Source organism: Maniola hyperantus, chromosome 3 (assembly GCF_902806685.2).
Source record: "Maniola hyperantus chromosome 3, iAphHyp1.2, whole genome shotgun sequence".
Classification (NCBI taxonomy): Eukaryota; Metazoa; Arthropoda; class Insecta; order Lepidoptera; family Nymphalidae; genus Maniola; species Maniola hyperantus.
Window position 1 is genome coordinate 13,634,238 of NC_048538.1, and position 20,501 is coordinate 13,654,738.

The 20,501-nt window shown below is 37.2% G+C and overlaps 1 protein-coding gene across 3 annotated transcripts; it reads left to right on the top strand.

The window, feature by feature from the left end:
- Positions 1 to 2,507: 2,507 nt before the first annotated feature.
- LOC117996190 (annexin B9-like) lies at positions 2,508 to 20,091 on the top strand. Of its 3 annotated transcripts, XM_034984220.2 has the most exons (9): positions 2,508 to 2,729; positions 3,216 to 3,758; positions 9,069 to 9,245; positions 10,545 to 10,749; positions 12,634 to 12,713; positions 13,524 to 13,596; positions 14,490 to 14,663; positions 15,221 to 15,402; positions 16,132 to 20,091. In XM_034984220.2, exons 1-9 carry the CDS (start codon positions 2,715 to 2,717, stop codon positions 16,186 to 16,188), a joined length of 1,506 nt encoding a protein of 501 aa, XP_034840111.1. In that variant the 5' UTR covers positions 2,508 to 2,714; the 3' UTR covers positions 16,189 to 20,091. The 3 variants fall into 3 exon arrangements, with proteins under 3 accessions (XP_034840111.1, XP_069365532.1, XP_069365531.1); XM_069509431.1 differs by lacking the exon at positions 3,216 to 3,758 and having other exon boundaries at positions 2,511 to 2,729; XM_069509430.1 differs by lacking the exons at positions 2,508 to 2,729; positions 3,216 to 3,758 and adding an exon at positions 7,359 to 7,633.
- Positions 20,092 to 20,501: the final 410 nt, after the last annotated feature.

Here is a 20,501-nt window from a genome sequence, read left to right on the forward strand (position 1 = left end):
GGATAATTTGTGGTTACATCACATAATTTTATCATCATCATATCATCATACGTTTTCAATTTTCAAAGTAAGATATTTATATCAAGTGGGGTATCATAATATGAAAGGGCTTCACTTGTGCATTCTAAAATAGATTTTTGTTTATTTTTATGCATCATTGTTTTTGATTTATCGTGCAAAATGACGAAAAAATACGACTGCAGTACGGAACCCTCGGTGCGCGAGCCTGACTCGTACTTGGCCGGGTTTTTTAAATTAAAATATAGCCTATGTTACTCAGGAATCAGCTTTCTAGTGGTGAAATAATTTTTAAAATCGGATCTATAGTTCCAGAGATTACCCTCTACAAACAAACTCACAAACTTTAAGTACCTAAGTACCTCTTTATAATATAAGTATACGGTATAAATAATAATTGATAAGTGATAACCATGTGATAACACTTGCAGTGTTACGTGTTTTTCGACCTTTAATGTAACTCTTCGTTATCATTATGAAGAGAGAGACAAAAGACTAGCTGACCCGCCGCGCCAAAGATTCGCACTGGTGGGCTTACCTATTAGTTTAGCTTACCTATTACCTTACCTAGTTAAAACTGACTTTCATAAAGGAGGTGCAATTCAGGCCATTTTATTATTTACTTTTTATTTATAGATTTTTTAGAGGTTTCTGGACTGATTTGCAAAATATTTTTTTAATCAACAGCAGTAGTTTCCGTGGGCGTCCCATAAAAATTTCTGGATCCAACTTCTTAATCCTGATGCTGCAGGGTCACTGCCCACCTGAGTTATCAAGATTCAGGAAGTGTTCATAGTGAGTTACTATTATAGGTACCAAGCAGCGACTTCATGCTTGGTCTCCAAGTCCCAATTCTTCAGCCCTGATGATGCAGGGTACAGCACTCCTAAACTATAGTGATTCAGAAAATGCAGATGGTGCAATATTCACTTCAGTCCAGTCCAGTAATTTAATTGAGCGCGTGCCGGCCATCGTTTAAATAAAAATATAATAATAAATTTAATGTAACACTAACAAGTAAAAATGCCTAACATTGCCTATTAAAAAAATTAAGCATTTCCGCAGATGTGAAAATGGTTCTACTTCAGGCGTTGCATTTCAAAATAACTTTTTAATAATTAACATTTTTTTCATTGTTAGGTCCTGCCTCTGTTTATAAAAATAAGTGTTAGCTTGTTGTTATTAATATTAATTTATTGTTAGTTAAATAATTAATACTTACATTAAGTTAACTACTAGGTACCTACAGACGGAGTAGTAGGGAGCTCTGAGTTTCTTTGGTGACACACTCAGCGTTATTTCTTTTCAGAATAACTACGCTGCTTTCCTTTATCTATGACGCCTACGGTAGAAATTGCCATAATTATTATTATACCTGTATGAGCCAGTATGAGGTACTTATCTACTTCTACTGGGAATAAAAAACCGGTAGTGACGTAATATAGTAAAGTCACTATACACGTCATTATGTAAAAAGACAAAGTATTTTGATGAGTAATTTTTAGAAATCCTACGTACGAAGGTGACTAAATACATGGCATCAAGGTTTTCCCAGAAGAAGCAGTGTGTGGCGATCCGCGTCCCGCGATAGTGTGACGTAGTAGTCACAGACCAATAACATATAGGATAGGTAGTAGTCATATCATTCATTTTCATATGACGTAGGTACCTACCTACCTAGTATGATGACGTTTGACGTGAGGTAAAAAGAAAAAAAGAAACTCCTTGGTCAATAAGCTATTTTTTGAGTCTATGGTTTTGTCATTTTGATTCTTTTTTGATTGGTTGGCTCTATGCTTGGAGCATTGTCATGTCAACGGTAATAGGGATGCCCAATTTTGCTTAAAGTAATCGATATCGATTTTGTAATATTGATATCGATATAATTTTCAATATATCTAATAAAAATACATAGTAATAGCACACGCTACTGTCAGTCGTTTCTATATTATATTTTATACTATAGGTATTATTCAACAGAGTGTATTTTTTTAATAATTGTACACTTATCCGTTGAAGAGCTCTGAAGATATTCATCAGCTGATATTCACCAATTTTAAATGGGACTGACCTGACGATTCACTCGTTCAAATAAAAATAAAAATTTAAATCCGTTCAGGTTTGACGGAGTTAACAGCTAACCATGGACCTTTGGAAATTGAAAACCTCTTCCATTTTTTGGAGTCAGTTAAAGAATTGCATAGCATTATTTATTAACCTTTCTTAAGTATCTATAATATCAATAGTTAGGTATTTTAAACCTCATATTTATATAATAATTGTTATTCCTCTATATATTTCGATTCTATTCCAAAATATAGATCGATGTAATCGATACAGTCGAATCGAATAGGAACATCTCTTTGCTGTCAAAGTCATGCTCATTGACGTCATCAAATCTTCTTTCTGTTGCTTGCTGTCGAGTATATCTCTATGGTCGAGTGTCGAATATTTTATAGAGTAGGTACCTATCTTATTTCTGTCAGTTGTGTTGACGTTTCAACCTTTTATCTTTAATACTTCATCATTTTACAAGTTTCACAAGCGTTTGCAAATTGCAAGCATTATTTTAATCCAGTTATTTTTGTGTGTTATTACCATAAATAGTGGTGCCGCTCTCGTTTCTTGCTTAGTTGAGTCATAAATTATAAAATACTAGTGTACTCAAAGCTACTGCATTTAGAAGTCCGTTTAAAATGAATCCGTACCAAGTAAGTACAAGTAGTTAGCATACCTTTATTTTATATTAAGCTAGGTAAGCCCTGTTTTGTTTATCACAAAATTTCACCAAATAGCTAAACTTGTGGTAGGCTGTGATGTGTGAAGGAACGAGTACCTACAACTTACGATTTCATTTTACTTCAACTGAAAAGTATCGGTAAAATACAATGTAACTAGCGTATGTACCTATGACCTATCAAACTTATACGTTCTACCAAACACCACTATATATAACTAAAATTGTTGTTGTACTTGTAAGTAAATGTTCAAAACAAGATATAAGAATTACAAGCTGATCAATAAAGAAATCTAGAAAAGTGCTTTGACATTACATCTCTTTGTATAACAATATGTTAATGCTCTTCATGGTTGATTGTGTGTTTCTGTAGAGGAATAGTTTGGTGACAGTTCAATGATTATTTGCTTACAAAAATTTGGTACAAGAAAGGTAAATCTTACAAAGGCTTTTGTTTAAGGGTCAACCACGTTATCTACACAATATCGGGTTTAGCAACTCGGCACCACAATCGTTCGGAAATCCTATGCCAATGCAAGGCCTCCCCACTATGGGTTACCCAGCTCCACAACCTGGTTACCCTAACACTGGTTCCGGGTATCCTTCAGCATATCCTCAAGCGGGAGGATACCCTAATCAGGGCCAACAGGGACATCCTCAGACACCATCAAGCTATCCCAGCCAGGCTTACCCAAGTACCGCTCAAAGTTACTCTCCAGCTCAAGGATACCCAACTGCTCAATCAGGATATCCCCAAAGTCAATCAACATACCCTCAAAGTCAATCAGCATACCCTCAGGGTCAATCAGTGTATCCTCCAAGTCAATCAGCATATCCTCAAAGTCAGTCAGCCTATCCCCAATCCCAGTCATCCCATCAATCGCCAGCGGGCTATACTCAACAAAGTCATCAGCAGTCAAATCAGTATCAGGGATATCAACCACCGAGGCAAAGCCAGCAAGCTTACAGTGCATCCTCAAGCCCAGTGCATAGTATGCCAAAGGTAATATCCCTACTTAATAAAGTTATAACATCACTAAAGTCAAAATTTTATAGTAAGCAGGTATGCACTTCTCATAAACTTTAGCTGAATTGAATTTTGTCTGTAATTTTGATGTCTAATTGATCATAATAAATACTTAAACTAACAAGCATCTATACTTATTTATTTACTAAATATTGCAACCCTTTCTTTTCCTTTAGCTGAAGCTTAAAGCTTAGTGATATGTTGAAATTTTATGACTTTATTTTGTCATCTGACACTTGAGTTAATAAGAAAAATTCTGACTTAGGAGATGTTATAATATCACCACTCTATTTTTATTATTTCAAGTTATAGTAACTACACCTAACTTATAAGCTCTACATGCCTCTATGTGCTAATCATTTTGTGATAAGCAAAACATTGGTATAGTTATTGTAGTCTATGCTTTTTGTGTGTGCATGTTTTTTTGGTGTTTTTATATTTGTGTCACTAAGTTAGTACTACCTTAAGGGTTACCTTCAGTACCTTAAGGGTGCAGTATAATAATGGGTTCAGGATGTTGTTGGGCTTGCCGCGGTTCTGTTCAGCGTCAGGAATGTTCGCAGATGAATGGACTGATGACTTCTTTGCAGTAATGCGGAAGAAGTCATCATCACTGACAAGGCTGCGCTCAGGTACCAACTGCATCCTGAACATGTTTGCGAGCAAAATGGACTCACCAATGCTTGAACACTTTGTTCAAGCATTATTTATATTTACAAATGTAAATGTAAATAATAAAATAAAAATAAAAAACTGTCTTTTTCCCACAATTGTATTATTAGTTACTAACATTAGTTTTAAGTAAGTCTGTCTACTAACAAATTGAGCCATAGATGCTTTCAATAAAAAGATTTTATTATATTTATTTATTTATTTATACTGGTTGAATGGGTCACTGAAGGCCTAGACTTTGGCTTGCCACATAAACTGTGCATGCCACTGGGTATATATAGGCCTACTGGTTAACTGTGCAGTAGCTTGATTTTGGGAGACCTTGGTGGTGTGTGCTGCGTAGGTCATGTCACTCACGTCACGCCAAGAAGGCCACGCCACATACTTCCTTAAATATAAACATAACATAGGAAACTCTTACATACAAAACTGTTCATGATTCATAAAATAAGTATGTTGTCATACTCAATCGTATTTTAAAAGAAAGAAAAACGCTTATTTATTAAAGCTGTGCCACACATTACCAGTTAAAGTTAAACCCACGGTTTTGGTTATCCCCCCGCCTCTAATACTTGAGCAGTAAAGTCAAAATACCTCAAGCAGAAGGAGCACCAGAATAAATTGTGTCATGTGTGGCACAACCCGAAAAAAAATATCCAGACTCAGCATAAATGCTATGTCTTGCACATGTACAAAAACATACAGCGCTGGTTATCAGTAGAAACCCTGATTTAGGTTTGGGTTTTTCAATAAACCTACTTACTTACCTAGTAACTTATTATGTATATAATATATATGTAGTTGTAGAAGCCCATAAAAATATAATATTCAATTATTTTAATTTAAACAATATGTAAATTCCAAAAAATCAATCTTTATTCTTTAACATTTGTCACGTTTTAACTAACTTAACATTCCATAACTAAGAAAATTATTTTGTGAACAAAACCAGCCGGGCGATTGTAAAAATGCACAGTTCCTAAGTTAGTTTCACAATATAATTAGTGTAAGTACTTAACAAGTTGATAAAAAGAGCAAACAATAATATTGGTCTAAAGCCACTTATTATCAGTGTGTAATCTGTTGAAAATAGAACAATAGTGAGTGATATGACTCATAAACTAAAACCATTGACTATTTCACTAATAATTGTGCAAACAATACCTTACTCATATTAACTAGCTAGGCCTTTGAAGGCTAAAAATGAAAACTGCTGCACGATTGCGGGAGAATGAAAGCTACAATATCACGATTGCAATCATCTCTGATTGGGTAACGCTCGCTCACTATTGGCTACAATGCATTGTTGCAACAAGAATCGCACAAATTCAGCCGATCAGAACTATTGAGATTGTAATAAGGATTGATGCAGGTTTTACGAAATCGACCTGCAGTATCATCCATTGAATAATGACAGCGACTTACTATTAGTGACCAGTAGAAAAGGCCTTAACATAACAGCGCCAAAACCTTGGCAAATCTGTTTGTTATCGCTTAAATCAGGCTTCACCTCTGCACAATCCATTTAATTAAAGTGAACTTCTCACAGTAAACTTAACTTACTGTAGATTTTTATTAATTTCTAAAGACACTACTTACTCACCTTTGTTCTGGTTTAGTTCAACTGTTTATTATTCTCACGAGCATTGTTTTATTTATGTGTCTTTTCTGTTACGGTGAAAGGGACCATACTATAGGCCAATTTTGTCCACTATACTCTATCCACGGAAATAAGTTGATATAGGGCTCTCTCTGTTACATAATCCCATACAAATGACAGAGACAAAAATGTCAGTGGGCGTTAACCGTTTTGAGTCATCGAGCAATCATAAACATGTTTTCAAAAACATAGTTTCTTTTGTGTTTGGTTGGTGTCTCAAAATGATTAACGCCCACTGAGATTTTTATCTCTGTCATTTGTATGGGATTACGTAACAAGAGCCCCATTAGTAACTTTTTCCATGGATAGATGGTAGATATACGGCCGCACTCAAAGTCGCTTAATTGTTACTTAAGGCATGAATTAGTATGGATAATAATGCCTTAAGTAACGATTAAGCGACTCTGAGTACGGCTGATAGAGTACTTATAGCAGTAAGTTACTTGTACCTACCTACTGTGTACAAATTCTACAAGTTAAACTAAAACTATCGATATAAAATCGTGTAGAAAAAGCAAGAGGCTTAATTATTTTTGTGGTCACCGCACCACTTTAGTTAATTATTAAATGTACAAGCTACATCAATGAGATTGGTAGGCGCTTACTCATAATTATTATGTAAGACGAAAGATTATGGAGAGTCACGGGGATTATGGTTTTTCCTTTCGACGATTGTGATTTCTATCCTCGGTCGGCTTGGCTTTATTTATCAATAGGTAGGTACATATAAAAAAGTCCTTATTTACTGACTGACTCATCAACGCCCAGTCCAAACTCTTGGACCTATTAAAAATATAGACTAGGTTTCGAAATTCCCACAGGATAGGGAATAAAATGGATTTTCACTTTCGCCTAGAGAAGCCGATGGGTGGTCGCTATGATATAAGTATAGTACGCGACAAGTCGATATGGCAATCGGGATATGAGTCGGGGGCGCCCCGCACACCCGCACGTCATCCGCACTCGCCCGCACCGGGTTAGCGCAGGGGGTGTGCGGGGCGTTCTCTCTTCGATTGCCATCCCGACCTGTCGCGTACTATACTTAGCGATAAAATAAGGCAATGTATTAGATAATTTATGATTCATGCAGATTAAAGTACCTACTAAGAAAAGTTTCATACGTTTTCACGAACGAGTATTAGACGCCTGGTGCCATACCTATACGCAGTGACTCTATTCAAGGAACAGTTTACTGCAATTATATTGTTATGCTCACTTCGCCTCACCGAGTACATTTATCACAATAACCAACGAATCAGTCTTGACTTTGGTCCCCGCTAAAATGGGTGTAGTTCGTTCCAAAACTATTGTTTTCGCGATATTCCACCTTCAGTAATTCGTGATATGGTGTGTTGTGATGTAAGAGAGTGCGTGTTGGTATTGAGACGCACGATACGTCCGTGAAAGTGTGTCCTTTGGAATAATTAATATGTCCTCCGTAACATCCAATTCGAGTATGCGCAGCGTCTATAGAGCGTCAATTGGCATACGACGTGGGTTCAAGTCGTTTCGTTATACGGTATTTATTTGCCTTTCATGGATCGGTGGCAGATCTATATCTCCGTCGATATATACATCAACACTCACATATCAACGCACAGCTAAGGCCTCATTCAGAGTGACGCGGGGCGTTGATGCGCGGCGCGTCTTGCGTTTATTCCATTCACGGAGAAGCGGGTGGCGGTGCCTGCAGCGGCACACAAGCAACCGCACACCACAAGCAGCCCACCTCGCACTTTTCCATGCTACGCTGCGGGGAACGGGGCTTGCGCACGCTACATTGTCCACCGCGACCAAATCTGTCATCATCAACTTATCGCCAGCTGACTATTGAGCACGGGTCTCCTCTCAGAATGAGAAGGGTTTTCCCATAGTCTACCATGCTGGCCAAGTGCAGATTGACAGACTTAACACACCTTTAAAAACATTATAGAGAACTCTCAGGCACGCAGGTTTCCTCACTATGTTTTCCTTCACCGTTACAGCAAGTATTATTTTAATTACTACTACAAACGCACATAACTCCGAAAAGTTAGAGGTGCGTGCCCGGGAGCGTACCCCCGATCTCTGATTAGGAGGCGGACGTCCTAACCACTATAGGCTATCTATCACAGCTGGTTTAAATACAACAATGTTATTTATTTCTTCTTACTCGTACAAACTTCTATAATATTATCACTTGATTTGATGAGATGTTATCTTATCACAAGACATGTAATTTTACACAAATATTTTGCACTTATCTTACAATTTACACTTCATATATATCAAAACAAGCTTCTGATAGTGTATCTTCACCACTTAAAGATACTGACTCCTACATCTATTATAATATATATATATATATAATATTGGTATTGAACATGACCCTATGCTAATGCTCTAATAAAATATTAACTCTATGAATGCCGTGCTGAATTGAGAATGTGAATGAGTTTTTGTATTGGGAATCTGTCAAAAAGACTATCCGTTAGATAAAGTTTATCTGGTGGTTGTTTTCTTAAATTATCCTCTCTATGGCTCTTCAATTCCACGTGACGTTTAGCGAAGTGCATTGTACTGGTACAATGCAGCACTGGAACTAATAAAAGCCATAGAGCAAAATAAGAAAAAGAAACAGGTCCTAATCCGTTAGATAAAGTTTATCTGATGAGTGATGGTTAACAGATAAATTTGTCATTTTGACAGATTTCCAAAATAAAAACTGTCATAACGTCTTTATTCGATGGATAAAGTTTATCTGGCGGTTGTGAAACAGGCCTTTAACCTCTTATGTTGACAGATAACTAATGATATAATCTTATCTAACGGATAAATTGGTCGTTTTGACAGATTCCCAAAAAAAAACTGTCATAACGTCTTTATTCGTTGGACAAAGTTTATCTGGCAGTTGTGAAACAGGCCTTCAACCTCATACGTTGACAGATAACTAATGATATTTAAATTTCTTTCAGTCAAAGCCAACGGTAGTACCCGTGAACCCGTTTGACCCGCGGGAAGATGCAGCCATCCTCCGCAAGGCTATGAAAGGGTTCGGGACGGACGAGAAGGCGATCATACAAGTGTTGACACGTAGAAGTAATGAGCAGCGTCTGCGGATAGCCTTTGAGTTCAAGACTCTGTATGGAAAGGTGAGGAACTCAACTCAAAACATAAATCATCATCAACACATCGCCGGTTCACTACTGAGCACGGGTTTTGTCTTAGAAAAAATTTATGCCATAGGCCATGTGCGAATTGGCAGACCTCACACACCTTTGAGAACATAACGGAGGAGAACTCTCAATTGGGCATGTTTTCTCAGGGCGTTTCCTTTACGATTAAAGCAAGTGATATTTTGAAAGTTAGAGGCGTATCCAGGATCAAACCCTGGAGTCTGGACTGGACTACCGAATGGGAGGCCGACGTATTAACCACTAGGCTATCACTGCTTATTATTATCAAAACAATATATTGAGATATTATATTGTTTACAATATCTTTTTATGTGTAGAGACCATTTTGACCTGTCGTTTGTCGGCGCGCGTCGTCAGTAAAGTGCTGTATAATGTACTTATTGCTTCAGAATTTAAGCAAACATACGAACGCTCGGTGGTTGACTAATTCGTGATTTAAAAAAAAAATGTAGCTAGTGTATGACTAGTACATACTGTTGTCATTAAGTTTTAAAAAAGTTCAGAAAACATAAGTTTTCAAATAGGTTCTTTAAACTTTACGATACCACGTAAATAATTGAGTGTGGTAGGTTTTCTGAAGTGTATTAGTGCGTTTTAAGGTATTAAATATTTTATTTCTCTGATGTAGGGTTGCTTTTCGCGTGCATAGGTATTTCTTTAAAAAAGATATTTCAATTCCATTTAGTAAATTGTTCCCTCCGGCGTCAGTTACACCCTGCCTAAGTGATATTAGTTTATAATTTACGTAAGCATCCAAGCATAAATATAGTACTAAACAAACACTATGCTTTAATTGATTAACTTTACATATCTGTGTGAAATAAATAATTATATTAATGTAAATTTATTTAATGATAATTTAAATGTCGTTCAAATTTCGCCCCTAGAAATATCATCATCACAAGTTTATATTAAAATCTTTACTTGAAAGTGTCCAGTTTAAGAAATTAGTCAAAATAATGACTAATTTGTGAGTAGCTCACGTCAAACACATTATTTTGACTAATTTCTTAAACTGGACACTTTCGAGTAAAGATTTTTATATAAGCCTGTGAAGATAATACTGCTAGTGGCTCAATTTGAATGCCATAAGCCTACTTTGTCGTGTTAGTTCACAAATTGCGAAAAACCAAATTAAATTTTAATTTCGCGGGCAGACCGTGTCTTCCACCTTAATAAGAGAAAATATCTCTTTATATTATAACCAGTAAACCGGTAAAGAAGACGATATACTTAGCAATATTTTGTCAGCAGGACCTCGTATCAGATCTCAAAAGCGAGACCACCGGGAAGTTTGAAGATATACTAGTGGCTCTGATGACCCCACTGCCACAGTTCTACGCCAAGGAGCTCCATGATGCCACCGCGGGCATCGGCACTGATGAAGACGTGCTCATCGAAGTCATGTGCACCATGTCCAACCATGAGATTCATGTCATCAAACAAGCATATACTGCAAGTGAGTATCTTCTCTTCTTCATGTGCCTCTCCATTACTGAAGTTTAGCCCCCGTGCTAATACCGTGTGGGCGAGCGCGAGCGCCTCATGCTCCGATTGCCATATCGACCTGTCGTGGACTATAACTTGCATGTCGGAGATACTAGGCCACTTTTTATCACGAGAAATCAAAGAGAGCGCACGGGTTTTTGCTAAAACAAAAAAAAAATGTATTCCCAGTTTGGCATAAAAGTAATATTAGTTAATCACTGGAAACAATAATAGTAGGTATTTATGCATATAATATAATATACTTAGTTTGAAATAACTTCGACATTTGCGAAGGTTTTTCCTTAACCGATTGTAGTTTTTAAATATTTAGTTATTTATTTGTATTCAGTGGTTAAATTATATACCTACAACGTTAGTTTCAGTTGACGCAAAAACCGAAACTCGTGTCGAATATTTTTACATAAAGAATTAAATATGCAAAATTTCAAAAATATTTAACATAAACTTACGAAGTCATAAGCTTATTGTGTTGTCGTTGTACCGAAAAAACATGGTCACCTCGAGCGCGGCGCTACGCTGTCTATCCCGCCCCGCGCCCGCGAACGTTGGGGTCTCAAGGTGCTAGAATGGCCACCTCGCACCGAAAACACCAATCTTACACACCCTCTCTCATAACACACATACACACACATATATAGCAGACATACCTACACTATAGGTACTATATTAGTTTATTTCCCAGAGAGGTCATCTAGTATGTATATAATATATACATACTAGATATATTATGTAGGTATATATTAAACTTCACTGTAACTTAATGTCAAAAATGTTTTTTTTTTGAATAATATTTTCTTATTATTTATTGTTTTCAATATTCTAGTCTGTAAGGGGAGAGCCCTGATGCCTATAACACGAGTTTACAACTTATTTTAGGCATCGGTGGCTTAACCTAATTCTTGGAATTATTATATTATTATTAAGCGCAGCGTTGGTAGACTAGGTGAACAGACGACATCAAACGAGTCGCAGGGAACCGCTGTACTCAGGCGCCGCAGGACCGTGGCGTGTGGAAGTCCCTATGTCCGGCAATGGACGTTTATCGGTTGACTAACTTATGCTCGCGACTTCGTCCGCGTGGACTCCACAAATTTCAAACCCCTATTTCACCCCCTTAGGGGTTGAATTTTCAAAAATCCTTTCTTAGCGGATGCCTACGTCATAATAGCTATCTGCAAGTCAGCCCGATCCGTCTAGTAGTTTGAGCTGTGCGTTGACATATTATATCAGGCAGTCCTTTCCCTTTTATATGTTTAAGATAAATCCTAGTATTTTTACTTTTAAAAATTAAATGGCTTCGATTTTATCCGAGGTAACATTACACGTTGTAATTAAATGGAAGCGGAAGACAAGCAAATAAGTGAAGGATACAAGCAATTTTGAACTCTAATAATATGCTCGATTGCATCCATTACCGCGAATCCACACATTCTGGATTGTGTAAAACATCCTTGAGTTGAAATGAGACGTTTCCTTCACAATTACTAATAATCCTTACTTTAGGATTGCTGGTATACTTAAGTCTCCTAGCATAATATTATTATATGTATTATATTATGTATGTATTCGTAAGCACTTGTAAAAGTTTATACGAATAAAAAAAAAAAAAGATTTTCATTTCATTTCATTATGTATGTATGGCTAAGTCCGCGTGGAATTAGATTATCAAAAATAAATCAGTTTTAAAGGAAAACTATCATGGCTAAGTAGGGTTCACAGGTTAAGGAGTTATATCTGTTTTTCGAGTGTAAAATAATTGTGACTCCGGAACCTTAAACTGCGCGTGGCCCGCCACGCACTTGGCCGGTTTTTTATGTTTGCGTTTTACTTTCAGTGTACGGAACTCTTCTAGAAGATGACTTGCGCGGCGACACGTCAGGAAACTTCAAGAGGCTGATGACATCATTGTGCATGGTAATATGATTTGTATTTTGAATTTAGACTAGGATATTTGTACTTAGCTATCATGATCAACCCAATGACGGCTCACTGCAGAGCACGGCGGGTTGATTGCGTATCTCGCGACAGGCTTGGGACAGGCGTAAATCTCGCGATCATTGCTGTCAAACGTCCGGCCAGAAACAGACAGCAATAGCCACAAAGCAAAATAAGAAGAAGAAAAAGAGAGACAGCAAATGAACTGTCAGATTGCTACTGCTGTCGCGTTGCTGTCGCTACTGCAACGTTTTACGTAATAACCCCGCCGGTCTCCTCTCAAAGATGTAAGCTCTGTACCAAACTTCGTTAAAATCGGTTCAACGGATGGGCCGTGAAGATGGTAGCAAATAGACAGTCAGAGGCAGACACACTTTTGCATTTATAATATTAGTAAATAAATAAGTAAAAATATTTTTTACTAGCTGATGCCCGCGACTTCGTATGCGTGGATTTAGGTTTTTAAAAATCCCGAGGGAACTCATCAATTTTCCGGGATGAAAGGTAGCCTATGTCCTTCCCCGGGATATAAGCTAACTCTGTACCAAATTTCTGACTGATGCGCTGATAGCGCACAGCTCAATCTACTGGACGGATCGGGCTGAAATTTGACATGCAGATAGCTATTATGACGTAGGCATCCGCTAAGAAAGTATTTTTGAAACTTAACCCCTAAGGGGGTGAAATAGGGGTTTGAAATGTATGTAGTCCACGCGGACGAAGTCGCGAGCATAAGCTAGTGGATAATAAATGACCAAGAGTACTAAAATGCGGTACTTCCAATTTCAGGGCAACCGATCGGAAGAGTTCCACGTGGACCAGGCAAGAGCAAGGGAAGATGCTAGGAGCTTGCTACAAGCAGGTAAACGAACAATCTTTATCAAATAAAAGCTATACTAAGTATACAGGGTGGAACCAGAACGCTAGCAAAAACGAAGACAGGTACCTACTGACGATTACTGGTATGATACCAAAAAAAAAATTGCGAAAAAATTTCCTATATTTTGTAAAAGTTCACGATATATTGCAAATAAAACATCTGACTGACGTATTGGACTGTGTTTAGGTAGTATAACGATAACGCTAAGTTGCTAGCGTTCTGGTTACATCCTGTATAATATTTTACTTTATATCCAAGTAAAATAATAGCTGAATGTTCTGGTTCCTTTCTCTATAACTCTCTGTTACGTAAATCATATCTTAAAACCCTTTTTTAAAACACTATTATTTTACGATTTGACATTAGCTAATGTCAAAACGTGTTGTTTAATTAAAAATTCGACTTTTGAGCTCTCTCGCTCTAGTTGACAAACATTCTCTCCACTGTCGTCCAGTGATGATGATTAACGTATAAATCACTATTACTGTCTGATCATGATTCATGACCTCCACACAATATTATAGGTACATGAAATGCTCATACATAAATGATAAGGTGACTAACTTCCGGACCGTGTTATTGACAAGCAACCAAAGCACAGTAGATAATATAATACATTGCAAAAGTATATACTTAATATGTAATAATTTATCATCATCGTCATTATCATTATTATTAACCGATAGACGTCCACGTTGGACATAGAGACAACACTTGGCCGGTTTTTTTAACCGATTTCCAAAAAGGAGGTGGTTCTCAATTCGGCCCGTTTTTTTTTTAACGTATGTTCACCGTTTTTTCGAGGTTTCTGGACCGATTTGCAGTTTTTTTTTTAAAGAAAATGATTGAAATTGACCACTCCATTCCTTCTCCAGGTGAGCTGCGTCTCGGCACAGACGAGTCCATCTTCAACGCGGTGCTGTGTTCGCGATCGTTCATGCAGCTGGCGGCTGTCTTCCAGGAGTACCACAGCCTGACCGGCCACGACATCGATGACGCCATCAAGGCTGAGTTCTCCGGTGACCTGGAGAAGGCTCTACGGGCTATCGGTAAGCGAATCAATGTTATTTCTATACAGTTATGCTATCCTGGTATCAAATCGTATGCAAAGCTGGGGCCAAAGGTGTAAATAATTTTATAGCAACGAAATCCTTACTTCCATACTAATCAGTACCCTTATAATAAGTGTGTTTGTTTGTTGGTTTGTCCTTCAATCACGTCACAACGGATCGACGTAATTTTTGAAAATTCAATCCCTAAGGGGGTGAAATACGGGTTTGTAATGTAGTCGACGCGGACGAAGTCGCCAGCATATGCTAGTCAATTATAATATTATAAATGCGACAGTGTGTCTGTCTCTTTAACTGATTTTGACGAAATTTGGTACAGAGAAAGCTTCCATCCCGGCGAAGAGCATTGGCTACTTTTGGTCTCTGAAAATCAAAAAGTTCCCATGGTATTTTTATAAACCTAAATCGACGAAATTGCGGGCATCATCTTGTTATGAAATAGGTTGAAATGTGTTCAACATTTTCTTGGCAGACTACGTCAAAGACTCCTATTAAAAGAAACAACTTCATAATTTCATCGTAAATAATCCTTTCAGTGAAAGTGGTTCGCAACAAGCCATTATTCTTCGCGGAGCGTCTCCACAAGTCGATGAAGGGGCTCGGCACTAACGATCGTCAGCTCATCCGCATCATGGTGACGCGCTGCGAGGTGGACCTCGGGGATATCGCGGACATGTTCCAGTCCAAGTACGGGGAGTCGCTGCAGAGCTGGATTGAGGTGGGTACATTGATCGCAAAATCGTCGGGCGAGTTTCGATCCTTATGTCGTCGACATTCCATCTACACGCACGAAACGTTGCGTCATTCCTCATACGCATGGCTAAGGTTTGGAAGGGTACATTGATCGCAAAACCGTCGGGCGAGTTTCCATCCTTATGTCGTCGACATTCCATCTACACCCACGAAACGTTTTGCGTCATTCCTCATACGCATGGCTAAGGTTTGGAAGGGTACATTGATCGCAAAACCGTCGGGCGAGTTTCCATCCTTATGTCGTCGACATTCCATCTACACGCACGAAACGTTTTGCGTCATTCCTCATACGCTAAGGTTTGGAATACTCTTTCTCGATCTCTGTTTCCTATCAATTACAATCCGGGTATCTTTGAGACGAGAGTGAATAGGCTTCTTCTAGGTAAACGCGTCCCATCTTAAGCCACATCATCACGTTCCATCAGGTGTGATAGTGAAAAAAATGTTGCAATGCAACTAATGATAGAGGAATGTGCAGTGCTCAGACAATACGTCAAACGAGCATGAAAAACCCCACATTTTTATCATTTGTTTTTGTTGAAAAATAAATAAATGAAATGAAACTCACTTGGTCTTATCGTAACCCTAAACAAATCCAAATCCTGTAACTCTAAAACTATAAACTTTAATTTTTAATCTTCATTTCATCCTTCGTAGATCATTATCTAAAATAGCTATTTTCTTATTTTTTCAGGGTGATTGTTCCGGCCACTACAAAAAGTGTCTGCTGGGTCTATTAGGTCTCTATTAGAGGTGACGTCATAACTGTTTATTTTTAAAGGAGATCGCACAACAGTAAGAAACACCAGAACCCGCCAGAATAGCAAATGCCCATTTTTCAGTACCTAAAACCTCTCTAACTCAGTGGTAATCTCATAAGCGAGAGATCTTGGGTTCGATTTCCCGTCAGGGACATGTTCTAGTGGGAGGCCTACCACCGTGCCGGCAAAGCCGTACCGCGATTTAGCGTTCCGGTATAATGCGACATAGAATTATAGATTAGGTTATGGTTTCATCAACACCGTCACTTCCGGCGGGGTGATTACGTATCTCGCGACAAGCTTGCGACAGGCGTAAATCTCGCGATCATTGCTGTCAAACGTCACACGTAACAGTGGCTAGAGAGACGGCAATAGCCACAAAGCAAAATAAGAAGAAGAGAGACAGCAAATGAACTGTCGCATTGGTACTGCTGTCGCGTTCCTGTCGCTACTGCAACGTTTTACGTAATCACCCCGCCGGTTTCCTCTAAAGTCCTTAGACTGCATCATCGCTTACCACCAGGTGAGATCGCAGTCAAGGGTTAAGCTGTATGTATAAAAGCAAATAAAAAAATTGTAACCTTTACAGTAATCACAAAACAAGTAGTCCAATCTGAAGTTTCAACTTGACGGTTTGCGCAGGTCATAGACTGAGGCTGAGATCTATAGAGCGCACTCTGACTTTACTTAGACTTAGACAGAGTTAATACGAGACAGAATTTTGTGGGAGATATTGCTCTGTCTCGTTTTAACTCTGTCATAAGTCTAAGCAAAGTCAGACTATTAAATAACCTAAGGATTAAATACACAAGCCCGGCTGAGATCATCTTTCTGCGCAGTCATACGACTCGTGTTCAGATTGGACTACTTGTTTTGTACACACTATACAGAGGTCGCTGATGTGAGTAGAGGTGTCATGATTTCTTCGATAAATCCGATGCAGCTAAATCTGTTCTGTGCAGTACGTGCTTCTGGCGGGTAGTTTGTTGGTATGCGATCACCTTAATTAATATTCATCTGTGTCAGTGGTTAAACGTAAATGTCTCAAAAGTATGTCTTTTTTACAATGTTTGATGTTTACATAATTATTAGTATATTACGGCTCTTACTGATAAAAAATTTACACATGCCTTATGACATTTTTATCCCACCCAGCGAAATTTATACCACCTAAAATTTATTTAATTGTAATTCTTCATAAGCGATTTATTTATTACTAGCTGATGCCCGCGACTTCGTACGCGTGGATTTAGGATTTTTAAAATCCTGTGCGAACTCTGAATACTCGGGAAAAAAGTAGCCTATGTCACTTTCCAGATCTTTAGCTATACCCATGCAAAATATCACGTTGATCCGTCGTTGCTCCGTTGGTGATTGAAGGACAAACCAACAGACCAATAAACCAGCAAACAAACATACTTTCGCATTTATAATATGGTATATATAATATTTTGATTGGTTTTATGTCTTAACTGCCCCAATATTGAAGCGAACGAAACAATAAAAAAAATTAATCGGTCGAGATATTTTGGAGTTTTTGCGAGACTAACTCCACGGTAAGCAATGCGCCCGATATATCAAAACTAAACTAAAATCCGATTTCAATGAGAAATCGTTTCGTTAGACAAACCGATCTGACAAAACCTTTTGATCATTGCAATCGACGAGAATTCGATACGACAAACGCAAAATGTACCCAAATGGTTATAAAAACAAATCTATGATCTTGAAATCGATTTCTAAAAATGGATTTCGAAATTGATTTCACAATCTAAAATGTATTTCACACCTCTATGTCTAACAGTGTGTATTTTTTATTAGTATGGGCTTTTAAGTATAACCTTAATTATTGTGTCATGACATGGTTCATTAGTGCATCAATTCGATTTATAAGAAAAATATTTTGGATTTTTAATCATTTCTGTAAGCATAGTTCCTGCAATTCACGAGCGCGCGTGAACTTTACTTGTGGTTACGTTGTATACAAGCACATTGCGTAAGTGTGTTGCGTGTGTGCTTGTCGAACCAATCAGTCGCGAGCAATCGCTCTTTGGCTGAAATCTATAGAGCGCGCTTTGACTTTGCTGAGATTTAAGATTGACCTAAAAGAAGACACACTTATATGAGAGATATAGGTCTGTCGCGTTTTAACTCTGTCTTAAGTCTAAGCAAAGTCATAGTGCGCTCTATAGATCACATTCACTTATACCGATACGACTATACAAGCATGAACCACTCGTATTCGTGAAATGCAAGAATTATATCGGTAATTAATTAAACCGTCCCTATTGTTCTGAACTCAATTTTATTCATTTACAAACTATAGTATGTACTTCTTAGCGTTTTGAAAAAGAAATTTGTGAATGAGAAATAAGACATTTTGCAAAGTTACTACTTACAGTGGGGGGGCGCCTTCAGTCAATCAATAGATAAACATCGACTACTAACAACAATAATTTTTAAAATATTTGACGGTCACTAACTACTTGTATTAAAACGTAGCCTAAAAAGGAGGTTTTAAATGGCATGAAAGTAAAATTAAAAATAAAAATATTAAAATAAAACTGATGTATTCTAAAGAAAAGTGTACCTTTTAAATAAATATTACCAGTGCCTTCATAATGTTACTATACCTATACAATTCATATACTTATTTACAATAAGCAGATAATATTGCTGCATTTGCAGTTCAACTAAACCTGCAATGATAAGTAAATGCTAGATTACTGAAATGTGAGCCAATTTTTACGTTTTATTAACATGGATAGTGTATGCAATGCAACACATTGGTGCTGATTCTGGCCACAACTAAATTTTAGAGTATTCGCATCCCTTTCTCTGACTACGAAAGGAAAAGGACAGGCACAGTTTGACAAGTTTAAATTTAATTTTGAGCTGTCAAACCTCGTGACTTTGCCTGCCTAGTCGCGAGCCTATTGTTTAAATTTGTAGTGACTAAAATTTTGTCTTTAGATCTAAAATTCATGTTCTGTCCTTTTTAGCAGTATTAAAAAGAAAAAGATGCAGACACTCTAAATTTAGTTTAGAGATAGAACATAATCAACGCCAGTATGATATTATAATCATAATCTTTACTAAAGACTGTTTCACACAAAAAATTAAAAGTTTAAATTGTTATTATAAGTTTATTTTAATATAGTTTATTACATATAAACTATATTAAATATAATGTAACATCAAAGTGTTCTTTTTGAATTTTGGCATTTTATAAAATGTGAGTTAATGAAATAAATAAAATTATAAATAATAACAAAATAATGATTTAGAATTTTTTTTGAACGTGGTATGAACATGTTTAAAGACTCAATTGGTTTAAAATTGTCTTTGTTTTATTATTAAAACTAGGTAGGTGTAAGAATAAACATTTTTCAATTTCATTGCATTGTTGGTATCAAACGCATTTACAGCAAAAGACTTCTTAATATTACAGTAATTATTACAGTAATATTACTGTTTTTGTAAAATCAAAATGCCCCACGCATCAATTGTATAAAAATTACAATAAGTAATATATTTTTCTTTCATATTATTTCATAATAAGGCTGGCCACATTTATCAGAAATTTCTGACAGAAAAAAAGCAGACGCGCGCCGTAACGTAGAGTATACGTCCCGGCGCACGTCCGCTTTTTTCTTTGGTGTGCTTAGCACGAGATTTTAAATCTCACGTTGATTTACCTACCTATTAAAAATAAAATAATTTAATACTTTTTGATTGTCAAACAGTAGTGTAAACTTAAGACTAAAGCTACGAGGGTTCCAAACGCTTCCGGGTCTTGGAAGAGCTCGTTCGAGCATCGAAACACTTAAGCTTCAAAATAAAATAGACCGTAACTGCCCTGTTCGTCCTTACATCTACAGTCAGCGCTCCAAGCGAAAACCTAATGAAATTAATAATGGCGGTACTGAATTATTGACTTTTAGTCAAGGTCGAATTTTATGAACGCTCGCTGGTGAGATGTAAAATCTCATACTAAGCACTCTGCTTATACATTTTGTACTGGTCCTGCACCTCGCAGACTGTCCGAATGTCGCCAGATCCGATGTACACTTCTAATGTTTACAGAGTGAGTGAGAGAGAAAGTTTTCTGACCAATAATTTTGATTATATGCGGCCGGCCATAATATTAAAAGTTCACGTTAAATCCATTGATTATACCAATCAGTGGCATTAATTTTTAAAAATACACATATACTTACTATACAACTTATTTTACTATAAGGTATATACGAGAATTAAGATCTCTGCTAGAGAATTCGACAAGATGTAGACTGAAATCTAT

Excerpts from the sequence above, each read along its gene's own strand:
- LOC117996190 (XM_034984220.2), top strand. Across the intron at positions 3,759-9,068 it reads CAGTGCATAGTATGCCAAAG|TCAAAGCCAACGGTAGTACC; the intron begins GTAATATCCCTA and ends AATTTCTTTCAG. Across the intron at positions 12,714-13,523 it reads TGATGACATCATTGTGCATG|GGCAACCGATCGGAAGAGTT; the intron begins GTAATATGATTT and ends TTCCAATTTCAG.